The sequence below is a fragment of the Cervus canadensis genome, chromosome 17, assembly GCF_019320065.1.
Source record: "Cervus canadensis isolate Bull #8, Minnesota chromosome 17, ASM1932006v1, whole genome shotgun sequence".
Taxonomy (NCBI): Eukaryota; Metazoa; Chordata; class Mammalia; order Artiodactyla; family Cervidae; genus Cervus; species Cervus canadensis.
The window spans coordinates 33733652-33749152 of record NC_057402.1 but is presented as its reverse complement, the minus strand read 5'-3'; the positions used below and the strand labels follow the sequence as shown (position 1 = coordinate 33749152).

General features: G+C 44.2%; 1 protein-coding gene across 1 annotated transcript; it reads right to left on the bottom strand.

The window, feature by feature from the left end:
• Nucleotides 1-5172: 5172 nt before the first annotated feature.
• LOC122454927 (cathepsin G-like) lies at nucleotides 5173-7782 on the bottom strand. The gene is made up of 5 exons (XM_043489591.1): nucleotides 7698-7782; nucleotides 6830-6977; nucleotides 6246-6381; nucleotides 5769-6020; nucleotides 5173-5334 (listed from the first exon to the last, which is right to left on the bottom strand). The coding sequence occupies exons 1-5, from the start codon at nucleotides 7750-7752 to the stop codon at nucleotides 5173-5175; spliced, it is 753 nt and encodes a 250-aa protein (XP_043345526.1). The 5' UTR covers nucleotides 7753-7782.
• Nucleotides 7783-15501: the final 7719 nt, after the last annotated feature.

Here is a 15501-nt window from a genome sequence, read left to right as displayed (position 1 = left end):
CCCGGCTTCCCCTGTCTCACCTGACTCACATCTAGCTCTGCTGCTTGGACCAAGGGCAGAGGGTACTTGTGTCTGAGCTTGGCTATTGTTCCAGGAGAATAGCTGACTGCCCCTGTGAAGTCATCACTAACAAATCTGGAATTGCTTTAGGACTTTCCAGTGAACTGAACAAAAAAAGAATAAAAACAGAGTATCAGATGTGTGGGAAACTACATGCAACTTACAAGTAGGGAGTCCCAGAAGGAGAGGAGACAGAGCAAGGAGCAGGAAAAAAAAGTAAAGAGGGAGTCTGAGAGAGAAGGGATCCGTGTATAGGTATGGCTGAGTCACTCTGCTGTGCACCTAAAAAATCACATTATTAATCGGCTTTCCTCCAACACAGGGCTTCCCTGATGGCTCCGTGGTAAAGAATCCTTGCCTGCCAATGAAGGAGATGCAGGTTTGATCTCTGGGTTAGGAAGATCCCCTGGAGGAGGAAATAGCAACCCATTCCAGTATTCTTGCCTTAAAATCTGGCAGAGGAGCCTGGCAAGCTGGGTCCATGGGGTCGCAAAAGAGTCAGACACAACTAAGCATGCCCATGCATGCATACTCCACTAGAAAATAAAAAGCTAAAAATTTTGAATAAATAATGGTTGAAAATTTCACAATATTGATGAGAAACTGTGAAGCATTAATGTTCAAAACCAAGAAACTCAGTGAACTCGAAGTAGGATAGAGTCTCAATATCATAGAAGAATGGGTGTGATTTCCCCCACTCCTCCTTACTTTCTATCCTAGATCTCATCATTTTATTTCCAGCCCAGGCCTCTCTTCAGACAGCACCTCTGGCTCATTCTCTCCTACAGCTTCTCCTTCTGTGTTATGTTCACACATGAGAAATGCTGGGGTGGAGCTACTTCTGGGGTCTATGACTTCATTCAGACACGGGGCCTCTTCTCCTTGATCTAGAAACCAGAGTGCTCTTAAAGGGAAAGTAACTCCAACAATGCTGTCTGTGTGCAGAAGAGGTACCTGCCCACTTTCTCCAAATAATGTCTTCTATTATTAGAACCTTTTAAGAAGAGTTGCAAGAAATTCTTTCTTTAACTTACTTTTTATTTTATTTATTTATTTATTTATTTATTTATTTATTTTGTCATACATTGATATAAATCAGCCATAGATTTACACGTATTCCCCATCCCGATCCCCCCTCCCACCTCCCTCTCCACCCGATTCCTCTGGGTCTTCCCAGTGCACCAGGCCCGAGCACTTGTCTCATGCATCCCACCTGGGCTGGTGGTCTGTTTCACCATAGATAGTATACATGCTGTTCTTTTGAAATATCCCACCCTCACATTCTCCCACAGAGTTCAAAAGTCTGTTCTGTATTTCTGTGTCTCTTTTTCTGTTTTGCATATAGGGTTATCATTACCATCTTTCTAAATTCCATATATATGTGTTAGTATGCTGTAATGTTCTTTATCTTTCTGGCTTACTTCACTCTGTATAATGGGCTCCAGCTTCATACATCTCATTAGGACTGGTTCAAATGAATTCTTTTTAATGGCTGAGTAATATTCCATGGTGTATATGTACCACAGCTTCCTTATCCACTCATCTGCTGATGGGCATCTAGGTTGCTTCCATGTCCTGGCTATTATAAACAGTGCTTACTTTTTAAATTGTAGTAAAATATACATAATGGAAAATTTACCTATTAACCAGTTTTAAGTGTGCAGTTCAGTGGCATTAAGTACATGAGCATCACTGTGCAACCGTCTTATTATCCATCTTAAAAAAAAGGTTCCCCTTCCCAAATTGAAACTCTTAACCTGTTAAGTAGTAATCCCCCATTACCCCTTCCCCCCAGCCCCTGGGAATCACCATTCTACTTTGTATCCCATGAATTTGCAAGAGATTCTTATATAAATAAATGCAAGAGCCTTGAGCATGATCACATTGTCAGTCTTGAACCTCATTTATCACTTACACCTTAATAGGTAGCAGGCAAAACCTGTGCAAACAGACTGTCAGAGAAAAGGGATGGAGAGGGAGCTGCGGAGGGAACAAGTCATCACAAACCAGCCTGCCTGACTTCATCCAGCCCCCGACAACCGGGTGGAGCCAAGGTTCCTCCTACCTTCTCCTGCATGTGTACAGGTAGGCTAGAGAGGCCTTGCTCTCCAAACTTTGGGCATCTTGTGAGCTAGAGAAAGAGGTGAGAAGTAATATCCTCGCTCATCTGGGACAACTGAGAGATATCCGAAGCCTGATGAGGGCATCTGTTCTTGTTTTCAAGAGAAGAATAGCCCCAGTTCAAAGTGACTGCCCCCACTTGGGCATTCCTTCTCTAGCCTTTCTACAAACCTCACGTATTGAGAAGAATGGAGGACGCAGTGGAAATATTTGTGGAATTACTTCCAGAAACCACAGCCCTAATCCTGATCCTGAGGTTTGAGAAAACTCAATTTATGGCTTGGTCTGGGAGGTCCCAGTCTTTGACTTGGAGTAGAATTTCCACAAGAGAGGATCCTGGGGAGTGAATGGACTCCTGAATATCTTTAGGAGACTAGGTGAAGAGCTGGAGGTGTTATTTTTTTCAGAAGAAGAGAGTTACACTGACAGGACACTAGACATGATAGCTCTCCCAAGTTAAGGACTGTCAGACTGCCTGAGGTGAATTTCTTCCTGTGGTTCCAGAGCTGGGACAGAAGTAAAAGAAAGAGAAGTGATGATTAATATTTATTGAAATCTTTTTACACACCAGGTACTTTGGAAGAAATTTTTAAGTGTACTGTGTCATTTTATACTCAGAATTCTGTGGGGATTCTTTATACCAAGGATGAAAAAGGAACTCACAGAGTTTAAATAACTTGGTAAGTCACAGTAACACAGAGATTCCAGAAGAAACTGAAGTTAGTCAAACACTATAATTCACTGAGGTGTATGGATGACTAGAAAGCCCCAGGGAGACAGACTTCATTTCAGAGAAAAAGATGGGATAGCCTAGACCAAGCCACGGGATCCAGATAGATCTGAGAGCAGCAGGCTGAATGGTCCTGTGGCCAGTGGGACCGGGAGAAAATAGAAGAACAATACCTGCTGATTGAGAGAGGGCTGGCTAGTACTTGAGAGATCAGAGTCCAGTGCCTGTGGAGAACACAACAAGGAATATTTTCCTTAGGTAAGCTTCGGACCCATGCCAAACTTCTGCTGCTGAGATTTACTTAATAGGGGAGGGTGCTAAGCTGTGAGAGGTGGTGGACCTGACTTTTGGGATGGCCAAGAAGAGAATTGTCCTCTGAAGGTGAGCCTGGTGAAGTCTGTAGGAACCTTTCCAGCAGGGCTGCTAAAGGCAGGCAGCTGCCTTGAAGGGGCTCAATAGCTGGAAGATCCTTAGGTGGGGAGATAGGTCTGCACTGGGAGTTTCTGAGGACTGAGTCTTGACTTGGGTGGTGCTCTGGGGCTCAAAATAAACGTCACAGAGCTGAGGAGGGACTGTATGGGGGCTCTTCCACTGCTCTCTCCTACCCCTTCCACCGCCAAGTATTCTTTCCACCTGGCAATGGAAACATATAATAATGAGATTATTTTCCCCTAGAACATACAAGCAAGACATAATTCCTATGGGTGGGTGGTAACAAATAAAGGGAAAAAATGACTGATTACTTTCAAAGATGCATCACTGATTAAAATTTTGTTGGTAAATGACTCACACTGAATATTAGGCAAATGACCTTCTGGCAAGATATATCTATAAAAATATGATCAAATTTACCAAAGCATTTTTGTATCCATCAGTCGGATTTGATGTGTGTTCAGTGATTACTCAGGATTACGGAGACTGCGAAAATTCAGGTGGGAAATGTCACGCAAGGAGTAATTAACATTTTTTAAAGATTTATTTGTTTATTTTTGGTTGCACTGGCTCTTTGTTGTCACGCGCGGCTTTCTCTAGTTGCGGCGAGTAGGGGCTACTCTTTGTTGCAATGCACAGGCTTCTCACTGTGGTGGCCTCTCGTTGCAGAGCATGGATTTAAGTATGTGGGCTTCAGTAGCTGAGGTGCACAGACTTAGATACTCCCGGCCATGTGGGATCTTCCCAGATCAGGGATTGAACCATTGTTCCCTGTACTGGCACCAGACCATCAGGGAAACCCAGTTAACATTTTGATGAATATAGAAGAACCTCCAGTTGATTCTTTATAGTTACCTAAAGTGTTAAAGCGTGGTTTTAAACTATGTGACTTCAGAAATCTATTATTTGAATATAATATTGGTATATTAGTCACAGGCTCATCTTTACAGTAAAAGTCATGTTATTTTAGCCAACATATTATGTGGAGTTTTGTATAATTGTCGAGTAATAAACCCAGAAGGAGACCCTCATCACATGGAAATGAGAACATTGGTCTACAGCACAGTGGGTTGTTGTGGAAAAGGGTTTAGAGACTCTGTCCACAGACATTTGGGTTGCTCCCATCTCTTGGCCATTGTGAATAGCACAGCTTTGATATGGGTGTTTGTTAGATATTTTAAAGAAAGTAGATTTTTTTTCTTTCTTCTATGTCTCCTATGGTTGATATTTTCATTTAGATCTTTGATCCCATTTGGGTATTATTTAGGTTTATGATGAGATGTGGACCCGATTTTATCTTTTTTCCCCAAATGACTATTTGTTTCATTGCAATCTATTAAAAATGCATTGTTTTCCAGTGATTTGCACTGCCACATTTATTCTTAAATTGAGCCTCATATGGAATTTCAACCGTTCCTTTGTTTGTTATGTCCTTCCCAGGCCAATGGCATGTGGTTCTCAGGTACCTAAGGGGGCGTCTCTGGTAGACTGGAGAGCAAGGAACCTTACTCTGGGAAGACGTAGGTCCCTCCATCCATCCCCAGGCTGTGGGTGGAATGGAACACAGGGGAATGGATGGCTTGGAGGAGAGAAGAAGCTCCTGCTGACCCCAGGACGGTAGGAATCAGGATTCACTTGTCCTGAGAAAGAGACCCCATCTTCCTGATGAAGCTTACCCTCAGTCCTGGCACACTTGTTATACACGAATCATGTTTAATGAATACATTAGAAATCAGTCATTTCCACTCCAGACTAGGGCGTTTATTCAGGCTCTCGGAACTACCCTGGAGCTGGGCTCTGCCCCAGAGGAGAGTCAGTCTCGTGGGATGTCACTCTGGTCTCCACTCTTTGAAGCATCTCATTGTTCTCCTTATCCAGGGCAGGAAGCTGGAAATTGTGGTGAAGAATGCTGGAGGGGTCCCCATCCTGTCTCCATAGAAGACAATGCCCTGGGCCACATTGTTACACACGAGGGGGCCCCCGGAGTCCCCCTAAAGGCAGAGGAGGTAAGGGACACTCCGTTTTCCAGGGCTCCCCACTCCTGTTGCCCTCTCCCAACCCTCAGAGAAGACGGGGGTTGAGGAGAGCTCCTTCCAGTGCTGGCTGTGTGTGAGATGGGAGGGTGGTGGGGTGCAGAAGAAAAGCTTCTGAATTTTCCCATCACCGGGCTTCAGCCCTGACTGTTGTTGTTTCTCTAGCCCAACCCAGGTCAAGGCCCCTTCACCGGCCTCAGGAAAACAATGCACATGAACATCCTGTGTGTCTGGTCCTTCTCCTATTACCCCAGAGACTGGATGGATGGGGGAAAGCCCCCCCCACATCCCCCTGATCTAGGCCCCAGACTGCAGCCATGGGAATATGGTCTGTCCCACTGCCCGGTCTGCCCAGGGTCCCCTGTCAGTGTTGGCAGATGCCGTGGTCTTACCACAAAGGCAGACTTCTGTCTCGGGTCCCCCACACAGATCTGTGTTCGGCCGTTGTATGACATGAAGCGTCTTCTGCACACCCTATCCCTCTGCACCCTCAGCTGCACACAGTGGAGCGTGTCTGTTCTCGTGTTCGGACCAGTCAGGCCCCAGCCGGCCACGGTGCACCGGGTCCCAGGCCTGAGTCTGTTCTGAGTCTGAGGCAGAGGCACCGGCCTCATGAACTGATTACGCTGGACTCTGTTCACCAGCTGATAAGAAGCACCCAGGCACTGAGGGACTGTCTATTCTATGCTCATCCCGTGCCTGCCACCGCCCTGGGGGTCTGCCCAGCTTCCCCACTCCCTGATCCCAGGACACAGGAAGGCCCCCACCGCCCTGGGGGTCTGCCCGGCTCTGCCATCCCTGATCCCAGGACACTGGAAGCCCCCAGGCTGGGAACGAGCCCCCCAGCTGAAGAACCAGAGGGTCGGTACCTGCAGTAACATGATGTCATTGCTGTGGCTCTGCGGACTGTACCCGGGGTGGGGGATGGGTCTGAGCACAGGGACGCGCTGCTGCGTGCCTTCCAGTGTCCTGACGTTGTGGGCCCCCAGGATGACATTCATTTGGCTGCAAAGGGAAGAGAACCTAGAGGTAAGGTCTGAACCACGGAACTATGGTCCGCAATACAAGTCAAGTGAATACCCAGGGTTGCCAGACCTCAGCCGAGGGAACAGAGACAGGAGGGCTATGGGGCCAAACTTTGTGCCCTGGGTCTCCCCAGCCTTCAGCTGGAGGTGGTGGAGGACATAGTGATTTTTAATTTGGCTTCCCCAACAAGAGATTGCAAAAATACCTTGAAGTCATAATTTCAGCCCTAGTGCATAGGTTTCAACTCCCCCTCCTGTTCTTTTTGATCAGGTCCTCCCCCATTCACACTGGCCTGCTTCTTGTCCTCCAAGCTCTACGTGGTCTTTTTTTTTCACCCACTCATGGCTAGAACCCTGCTTTCAGTGACTCCTCTCATGAGCTCTTCTGATCTGCCTTGCTGGTGCCCAGAAGTCCCTTAAGTCCTCACCTTCCCAGGCAGTGAGCTGCTGTCATCACAAAGTCGTCACGCACCAGGAACCCCCCACAAACTTTCAGACCTCCTGGAGTTCGGATCAGAATAAATGCCATGTAGGGGCAGGAATGGGGCCTGGCCTCTCGGCCTCCGATGATCTGCCCTGGGAGGAAGCACTAGGATTATCTCTGCACTGGCAGGTGTGTGGGCATCAGCGTGGTGGCTCCAGAAAGACTGGAAGTTGGGGAGCAGGAGAGATGCTGCAGGGGCAGGGTGAGCTGGGGGTTGGTGAGAAAGGGGTCTGCAGGGTGCAGAGTTGGGGGCAGCTCCCGGACCCTGCAGGAAGTGCTGCTGGCTCTCCATCCAGCCTCAGCGCCCTCCCACCTGCCTGGAAGGCAGGACCAGGTGCGGCCTCCCTCACAGGAGGGTTTCTCTGCTGTGGAGAGGGCAAACCCAGAGCCCTCTGGAGGGGCCTGTCCCTGAAGTTCTGTGGCACTTTCTTCCTCAGGGAACTTTCCAGATCCCTGTGAGTCCAGCTCATAAATTTAAGGATCTAGAGATGGGCTGATGGGCCCGCTATCGCTGTATGTTGATCCCCTAGGCTCTGACACAGGGGCTGCAAACTCAGTTCAGAGAGCACATTTATATAGCATGTAGTATGTACAAGGGTGGTTCTGAGAGCTTTATGTACACTCCATCACTTAACTCTCATAGCGACTCTCCAGGTAGGCTTGATATAATTTCTGCCGTCAGAATCTGAAGCTGAGAAACTGTGGACTCATGCAAGCTGCCCAGTGATACAGGGCTAGCAAGTGTCTGGGCGTTCTGGCTTCAGAGTCTATGGGGTGGAGTTGGGCTTCTGAGGGTAGGAACAGTCACTCACCTGCCCGAGCCCTGGGGAACAGGAGAAAGGCCACCAGGAGCAGGAGTGGCCGCATCTTCCTGACGAGGCTGCCCAGTCAGTTGCTGCCCCTACTTCCTCCTGCCAGACTTTGAGCCCCGGGGAGAGGGAGGAAAGGTGAGGGTGGGGGGCGGGGGCTCGAGAATTCACAGTCCCATCTCCTGCTGCTGGGATAAGTTTCATCACCCAGAGTGCCCAAGAGGCTTGCCCACCAACTGCCAGGGACCTGGGGGAAGGCAGTAACTGAAGCCTTCAGTGCAATAGCCCGCACAGCTGCTGAGTCAGTGCCGGCCACAGAGATGGGAGCCCAGGGCACTGGGGCAGGGCTGGGCACTGTGCCCCAGATCCCCAAACCCACCACATTCAATGATGTCCTCACAGGCACCAAGGTGGGACCTGTCTACTTCCTCCTCCTCCCTCGGGGAATGGAACCTGCGTGTCTTCACCCCCTGGTCCTGAGCCCCACCCAGACCCTTGCTGCTCCCACTTCTTTCTAGAAGCTCTCAAGCGCCCTGAGGAGCTCTGCTCCTGGGTGGGTGGAGAGCACGGCCAGAGAAAGAAAAGGGAAGAGTGAGGCTCTGCCACTGACCATTTCTCTCTCAGGTCACTTGAGCCCCCAACAAGCTCTCAGTGAATCACGACACTGGGGACGGCTTCTATTCTTCTGCCTCCTCCTGAGGTGAATGTTTTTGTGTCCCAGAAGGTTCCCTGCCTGCAGAAAAAGCCCAGTGACTTGATTTTGTTGACAGCCCTCAGACCCTGTGGAAAAGCATCTCAGATCCTATGCATACATGATAGACCCTTAAACCTAAACCCATCTCTGCTCCACGGGCGCTAGCTCCTAAGAAGGAGGCGCCTCACTGCTGCGCTCCCTGTGAGACATGAAGAAGGGGACACTCACCATTGAGAGGAAAGGATGGGAGAGTTCTGTAGAGTAACACAAGGGGCTGGCAGACACACGTAAAATACTTGGAGGGTTCTGTGTAGCCTCAGAAAGCCCTACAGCAAGGTTAAAGTTTTGCAAAAATGTAGAATTGAATGCTAATACAATTCTCAACCTTTTGTGAGTTGTTTTAAGGCCACTTGAAAATCTTATGATAGGTAAAGATCCTCTCTGCATATGTAAATACCTGCAGGTTATCACTTATTCTCAGAGCTGCAAAGAACTTAACCTTTCTCTAATGCATGGTTTATGCTTACAACCTGGTGAATTTCTTTAGGCATCTAAAAAGTAATATGCAGAAAACAGGAAGGAAAAAGTAAAAAATAGAATAATAGGTTTATTAGTGCCTTAGCATTTGGGTAAATGAAAATCATTGTTACTTACATTTTCTCAGCACTTCATTTTATTTTAAAAACTTTAATGTAATTTTTTTAAAGGAAAGATAACGAATAGCATGCAAAGAAATGGGAGTCAAATACATATAATCATCTGAATGAAGATGTGCATAAGGGATTTCATTCACAGTGACTAGCATTTTATGCCAATCTTTCCTCCAAAAACAACCAAAACAAACCTGTTTAAAATGTCTAAAAACCTGAAAAGCCTTGAAGAACTGCCAATGCAGAAGTGACTCAGGCCACAACTGAAGGAATAACAAGCATCCAGTTAGATAATTATTATTGTTCTGTGCACATTTTCTGAACCCACAAAATTTGAACTTCTGTTTTTGTTTTTATAACTTCTGTATTAATGAGTATATAATGTGAGGGGTGTAGAAATTAAAGACCAAGACCCTCACAAGCAGGTCTAATCAGGCCCCCCACCATGATAAGCTGGGAATTAAAAGTCTACATACTCAAAGTAACAAAAAAGAGTTAATGGGCTATTCCTTGCATGTAATAGCATGAAAGATGGTATTATCTAGATTTTCACAGCTTCTCATACCTTGAACTTCCTTCTATTAATGTGGTTACAGACTGTTTCTCAAAGTATATGGCAAAATCAGATACAAATGTAGAGGAAATTCACTTAAATTCAGCGTTTGAATTATACCTAAATATTGTTTTTCAAATGTAATATGTATATAGTTAAATATAAAAAGATGAACAAGCAAACAAATACAGGATACCATGACTAAGAAACAGTAGATAATAAGAATAGAGAAAAAAACTTTAATTATTGGGATATAATGTCATTAGTAAAATAAAATACAGATTACAAAACAATTGGCTGAAATAAAAGCTAACTTTAAACACACTCCAGGGAACATTAACCTTACAAAATGACACAACATCTGAAAAAGAGCTAAATACAACTTCTAAAAGCAAAAAAAAAAAAAATGAAAAAAACAAAACCAAAGTCACAGTGAATAAAGTTAATAACAGATTAGACAAAGATGGGAAGTGAATGACTAACCTGAAAGAGCTTAGAAAGAATTGTCCAGAATGGAGCACAGACAGGCATAAAGACAAAAATATAGAAAATAGTAGAATTAGAAGGTTGAACATATGTTGGATTAGAAGAAAATCAGGAAAGAAAAGGGAAAATAGTAATATATAATGACATACTAGGTGAGATTATTTATTAAGCTGATGACAAAAATGCAGTTAGAGGTTAGAAAAAGATAAATAAATCTCAACCAGAATGGAAAAAAAGAAATTGACACTTAGGAATCAATATTATAAAGAAATGGCAGAAAATTTAAGGGCAAGTAGACTAAGATAAACAGGTTAAATACTTTCAGATGAGGGGGGTCAACGGCTGAATTTTCAACAGCAGCAGGGAGTGGATGCTCCCCAGGAGGAAATATCTTCATGTCATTTGGGAAGATTTTAAAACTTATCTTATACATTGATTAGTAATGATATAGATTAGTAATGGGTTTTCCTGTGGTTCAGCTGGAAAAGATCTGCCTGCAATGGGGGAGAGCTGAGTTGGATCTCTGGGTTGGGATCCCCTTGAGAAGGGAAAGGCTATCCACTTCAGTATTCTGGCCTGGAGAAGTCCATGGACTGTATAGTCCATGGGGTCACAGAGAGTCTGACACGACTGAGCGACTTTCACTTTCATTTCACTTCAATGATATAGAAGTTATGAATAGCTAATGAAAAAATGAATACATAATGAACATCTTACCTAACAAAAGCAGATTACACACTTGACAAGCACATACAGATGTTGACCACAGATTAAGCCATAGATTAGGTCTCAAAAGTGTTTAAAGGATTTAAATGATACATCATATTTAATATGCCACAATGAGTTTAAACTGAATTTTATAACAAGAATATGAGGAGGAAATCCTTATATCTTAAAAACTAAGGAAATAGACTGCTAAATACAGTGGTTCCTTGAACAACAGTGGTTTGAACTGAACAGGTCTACTTATACTCTGTTTTTTTTTTAATAGTACATACTAGACTACTGAGCTCTCCATGGTTGGTTGCAAAACCACAGAACATGAGGGCCAACTATAGGTTAGTTATACCTGGATTTTCCACCAGAAGAGTCGGTGCCCCTTATCTCCTATGCTGTTCAAGGGTCAACTGGAAATCATGAGTAAAATCATAATGAAAACAAAAAATATCAAAATGATTAATGATCAGATTAGCAATAATGATCAGATTAATTTATAGTAAAATTTGTTGGGTATATCAGAATAAAGATGAAACTTGACCATTTAACACTATGCCTCAAATTAATTAATTGAAAGGTAAAAAATTAAACCTTTGAATATAGGAGAATTTCTTTATACGCTCATCATTGTAAAAACAGATTATATTGTATATTATACAGATATTGTATCAGTATTGTATATTATACAGATATAAGAAGCATTAACCACCAATAATAATGGATGAGTTCATCTACACTAAAAATGTGTTGGGTGTATATGAATAAAGATAAAATTCTGATTACCAAAGACACTATTGAGATAGTGAAAAGTCAGCCGCATGGTGGGAGAACTAAGAAAGAGTTTTTATCTGGGAGATATATAATATATAAATCATATCTATATTAACTTCTAGGTCATTGGGAAGCCAGTAATTTTGAAAATTAGCAGTAAAGAATCTGCCTTCTAATGCAGGAGACACAAGAGACATAGGTTCAAAAAAATAAAGAGAGAGAGACATGGGTTCAAAACCCTGGGTAGAGAAGACTCCCTGGAGAAGGAAATGGCAAACCACTCCAGTATTCTTGTACGGAAAATTCCATAGACAGAGGGGCCTGGCTGGTGGCAGTCCACAGGACTACGAGTCAGACCCGGCTGAGCGACTGAACAGCAACACATGAAACTGACAAATCCTTAGAAAATGTAACCTAATGAAACATACTCAAGAAGTTTGAATTTTCCTATGAACATTAAATAATTTGATTCAGTTTTCAAAAATAGTCCATCAAGGACAGCCCCAGGCTCACAGGGATTCACTGGAAATCTGTGAAAAAAAAGTTCCAAGAATGATATACAATTTCTGCTGGCAAGGAGATGCTAAACATCTCCTTTGTGAGACTAGCAAAACCTAGATGCCAAACCCAGTGATGACAATGTAGGAGAGGAACATTCTGGGCTAATGTTATTCCAGTGTTGATGTAAGTCAAATCGGTCAATAAGCAAAAATATTAGATCATTTCTAATTTGGGTTTTTTCTGAGGATGAGTTGATTTTTCATTCAACACACATTTATTGTATATTTGTTTCTTCCCTTCCCACACCTGTTGCTGTTTCCTGATTATCATTTTGGTGTGCATCTGATTAATAAAGTTGTAGCTGAAGTCTTTAAAAACACACACACACAATTGCTATAACAACATGTTGATTGATGAAAGAAGAAACACCATATGATATTTCTACTGAGGGGGAAAAGGCATGTACTAAAATTCACCATTAGTTATTTTACAAAATTCTTAGTAAAATAGGAACAATAAAGAGGCTCTTTATTTTGATAAAAGATCTCTGCAAAAATCCCATACCAAGCATTATATTTAATGATGAAGTATTGAATGTTTTTCCATTTGAGAGCAAAACAATACAAGGTCACACAGAGAGCCATAATCATCATTTCTCTTCAACATTATATGAGAGATTTTAGCCAGTACAGTTAAGCAGGAAATAGAAGGAAAGCTTCTATTTATAGACATAAGGACAGGAAAAGAGGAAAGAAAACTGAGTATATGAGATACACTATACATCAAGAAAGCCCAAGAATTTCCAGATCCATTATTATGATTACTAAGAGAGTTTGACAAATTTTCTAGGAACAGAATCATTTAAATATTAGTTATATTCTATATACATGGTAATACTGCCAGAAAGTGAAATTTGAAAAAAATTTTAAAGCATGAAAATTGTCAGATAAGTAAATATAAACCTAAAGAAAAGATACAGTGAAAATTATAAAACTTTATTAAGAGACACTTAGAAGATTTAAGCAGAAATATATTCCATGTTCATGTTTGGAAGAGAAAATATTTTTAAAATGTCATTTCTCCAAAAAATGATCTATAGATTCACTGCACCCAAGAGGTATTTCATAGAACTTACTTGGTTCTAAATAGACATGGAAAATAGATGTGGAAAAACCCATGACAAAAAGTAGCCAAGTAGTCTTAAGGAATGAGAACAAGACGGTAGGTCTTGCTTTAGCAAATGAAGTCGTAGTAATGAAGATGGTGTGGCATTGATGGAGCATAAAGATATAGACTAATGGACAAGAAAAAGAGACTCTACACATATTGGGACAATGATACACACATATCAAGGGCTACCAGATGGCTCAACAGTAAAGAATCCATCAAATACTGAAGACCCAGGTTCAATCCCTGGGTCAGGAAGATCCCATGGAGAAGGAAATGGCAACCCATTCCAATATTTTTGCCTGGGAAATCCCATGAAGAGAGGAGCCTGGTGGGTTACAGCCCATGGGGTCACAAAAATCAGATATGGCTTAGTGATGGTTTATGATGGAGGTTTCATGGCAGAGAATGAGGAAAAGACTATCTTTTCCCCTCCTCAATAATTGGTGCTAGGACAATAAATGGCACTATGGTGTCTGTAAGGACACATCTTTCTCCATGGAAAAAATCACTTGGCCCTGCGGCACCCTCTCCTGCTCCTTGACGCTGTGGCCCCAGGGTGCCGCTGACTGAGCTGCAGAGAGCAGAGCAGGGGTGTGAGGAGCGTGGAGTCACAGGAGATGCGGCCCAGGAGCCGGGACGGGCGGCGACATCAGGGCAGGGCTGCAGCTGAGGGGACACTGGGGTGACAGACAGCCCTGGGGCGTGACACTGTGTCTTGTGCTTTTCAATGACATGAGTGCAGGGCTTCTGGGGGCTTTCTCAGGAATATTGTGAAATTAATGTGAGTTTGCACTAGGGGCTTATAGAGGTGGATTTTGTAAAATCCTCATGTCCTCGAAACTAATGCATTCCAGCATCTCAGTAAATGCTTTTTTTGGCCGCACGAGTGAATGGCTTCCTATTAGCTTTTGGCTGAGATTGGTAGGGACAGTACTGGTGGGATTCAAAACCACAGGGATGCAGGAGGGCACTGCTAAAGACAGTGGGGCAGCTGAGGGCCTGAGAGGCAAGGGGAGCTGGGGCAGAAAATGGACATCTGGGGGCCTGGAGAAGAGTCAAGGCACCTAGAGAGCTCTGGGTGATGTCACCTAGCCACTTCTGATCAATCACCCTGGACTTCTCTCCTAGCAGGAGTGAAGGGTGAGGAGCACTGAGAAGTCTTCTCTGGTTCTTAAGCTGGGTCCACCAAACACTTCCGAACTGTGGATGGTTTGTCTGAGTTGTCCTTTCCTGGCTGGACTGAGGGATTTTACTTACTCGTGTTTTGCAGCTTCACATCCTCCAGCAAATGCACAACCCACTTTCCTGGTGGTGAGAGAGAGTCTGAGACCCATGAAAGCTCTTAGTGAAAATCTTTCTTCCAGCCTGCCATCCCTCCTTGCTAAGTGTCTATGTGGCATCAAACTTGTAGTCTTGGGATGGGAGCTGGTTCAGAAATTGGAGCTGAGCAGAGGGTCAGGACTGCAGGAGGTTCAGTGAGATGGGTTCTGACCTCAGGAATGGGGACAGTCACTCACCTGTCCCAGCCCAGGAGGCAGAAGAAAGGCCATCAGGAGCAGGAGTGGCTGCATCTTCCAGAAGTTCTGCCCAGGTCACAGCTGCTGGGGTTTCTTCCTTCCAGACACAAAGCATAGAGGAAGGAAGGAGGGGAGGCTCAGTGACCCCCAGACCTCCCAGAGCTGTGCACCCCCAGCCAGGTGTGAGCACGCCACGTGTGCACATGTTCTCTGCTGTGGGATAGGTGAAAACCGCAATCACCACCCTTGCTCTCCCACTGCTGAGTCACAAAACAAGAGGAAGAACACGAAAGCGGAGGCTGGGGTGCAGTCAGCGTTACCAAGTCCAGGCTCCCTGCTGTAAAGAAGAAGGTCAGTAAACAGAGAGATGAGTTGTTTGGGCGAGGAATAGTGACTCTGCTTGGAAAGCCAGCAGACCAAGAAGATGGTGGACTTGTGTCCCAAGGAACCATCTTGCCTGAGTTAGAATTCAGGCTTCTTTCACACTATGATAAGAGGAGGGAGTAGCACCAAACATTTCTTGGTTCCCGTCAGCCTCCAGAGAGGATGTGTCGGCTTCTTCTATCCTGCAGTCTTTCCTTGGGGGGCCTGACCAGGATGTGTCCTGTGTTGTAAACAAAGGCATTTTAGCTTAATGCTCATTACTTGGGCGGCCTGATTCCAGAGATGGGCCATCATGTATAATTAAAACTTGTATCCAACAACCCATTAGTAACTAATCTAATAGACTGCAAGGATTCTTCCATAA

What these genes read in the sequence shown, in the direction of transcription:
- LOC122454927 (XM_043489591.1), bottom strand. Translation starts at nt 7,752, where the DNA reads ATGCGGCCACTCCTGCTCCTGGTGGCCTTTCTCCTGTTCCCCAGGGCT. An exon ending in GTTCCCCAGGGCTCGGGCAG is followed by an intron (nt 6,978 to 7,697) that starts GTGAGTGACTGT and finishes GCTTCCTCCCAG; the next exon opens with GGCAGATCATCGGAGGCCGA. An exon ending in ATGACATCATGTTACTGCAG is followed by an intron (nt 6,021 to 6,245) that starts GTACCGACCCTC and finishes GCTTCTTATCAG; the next exon opens with CTGGTGAACAGAGTCCAGCG.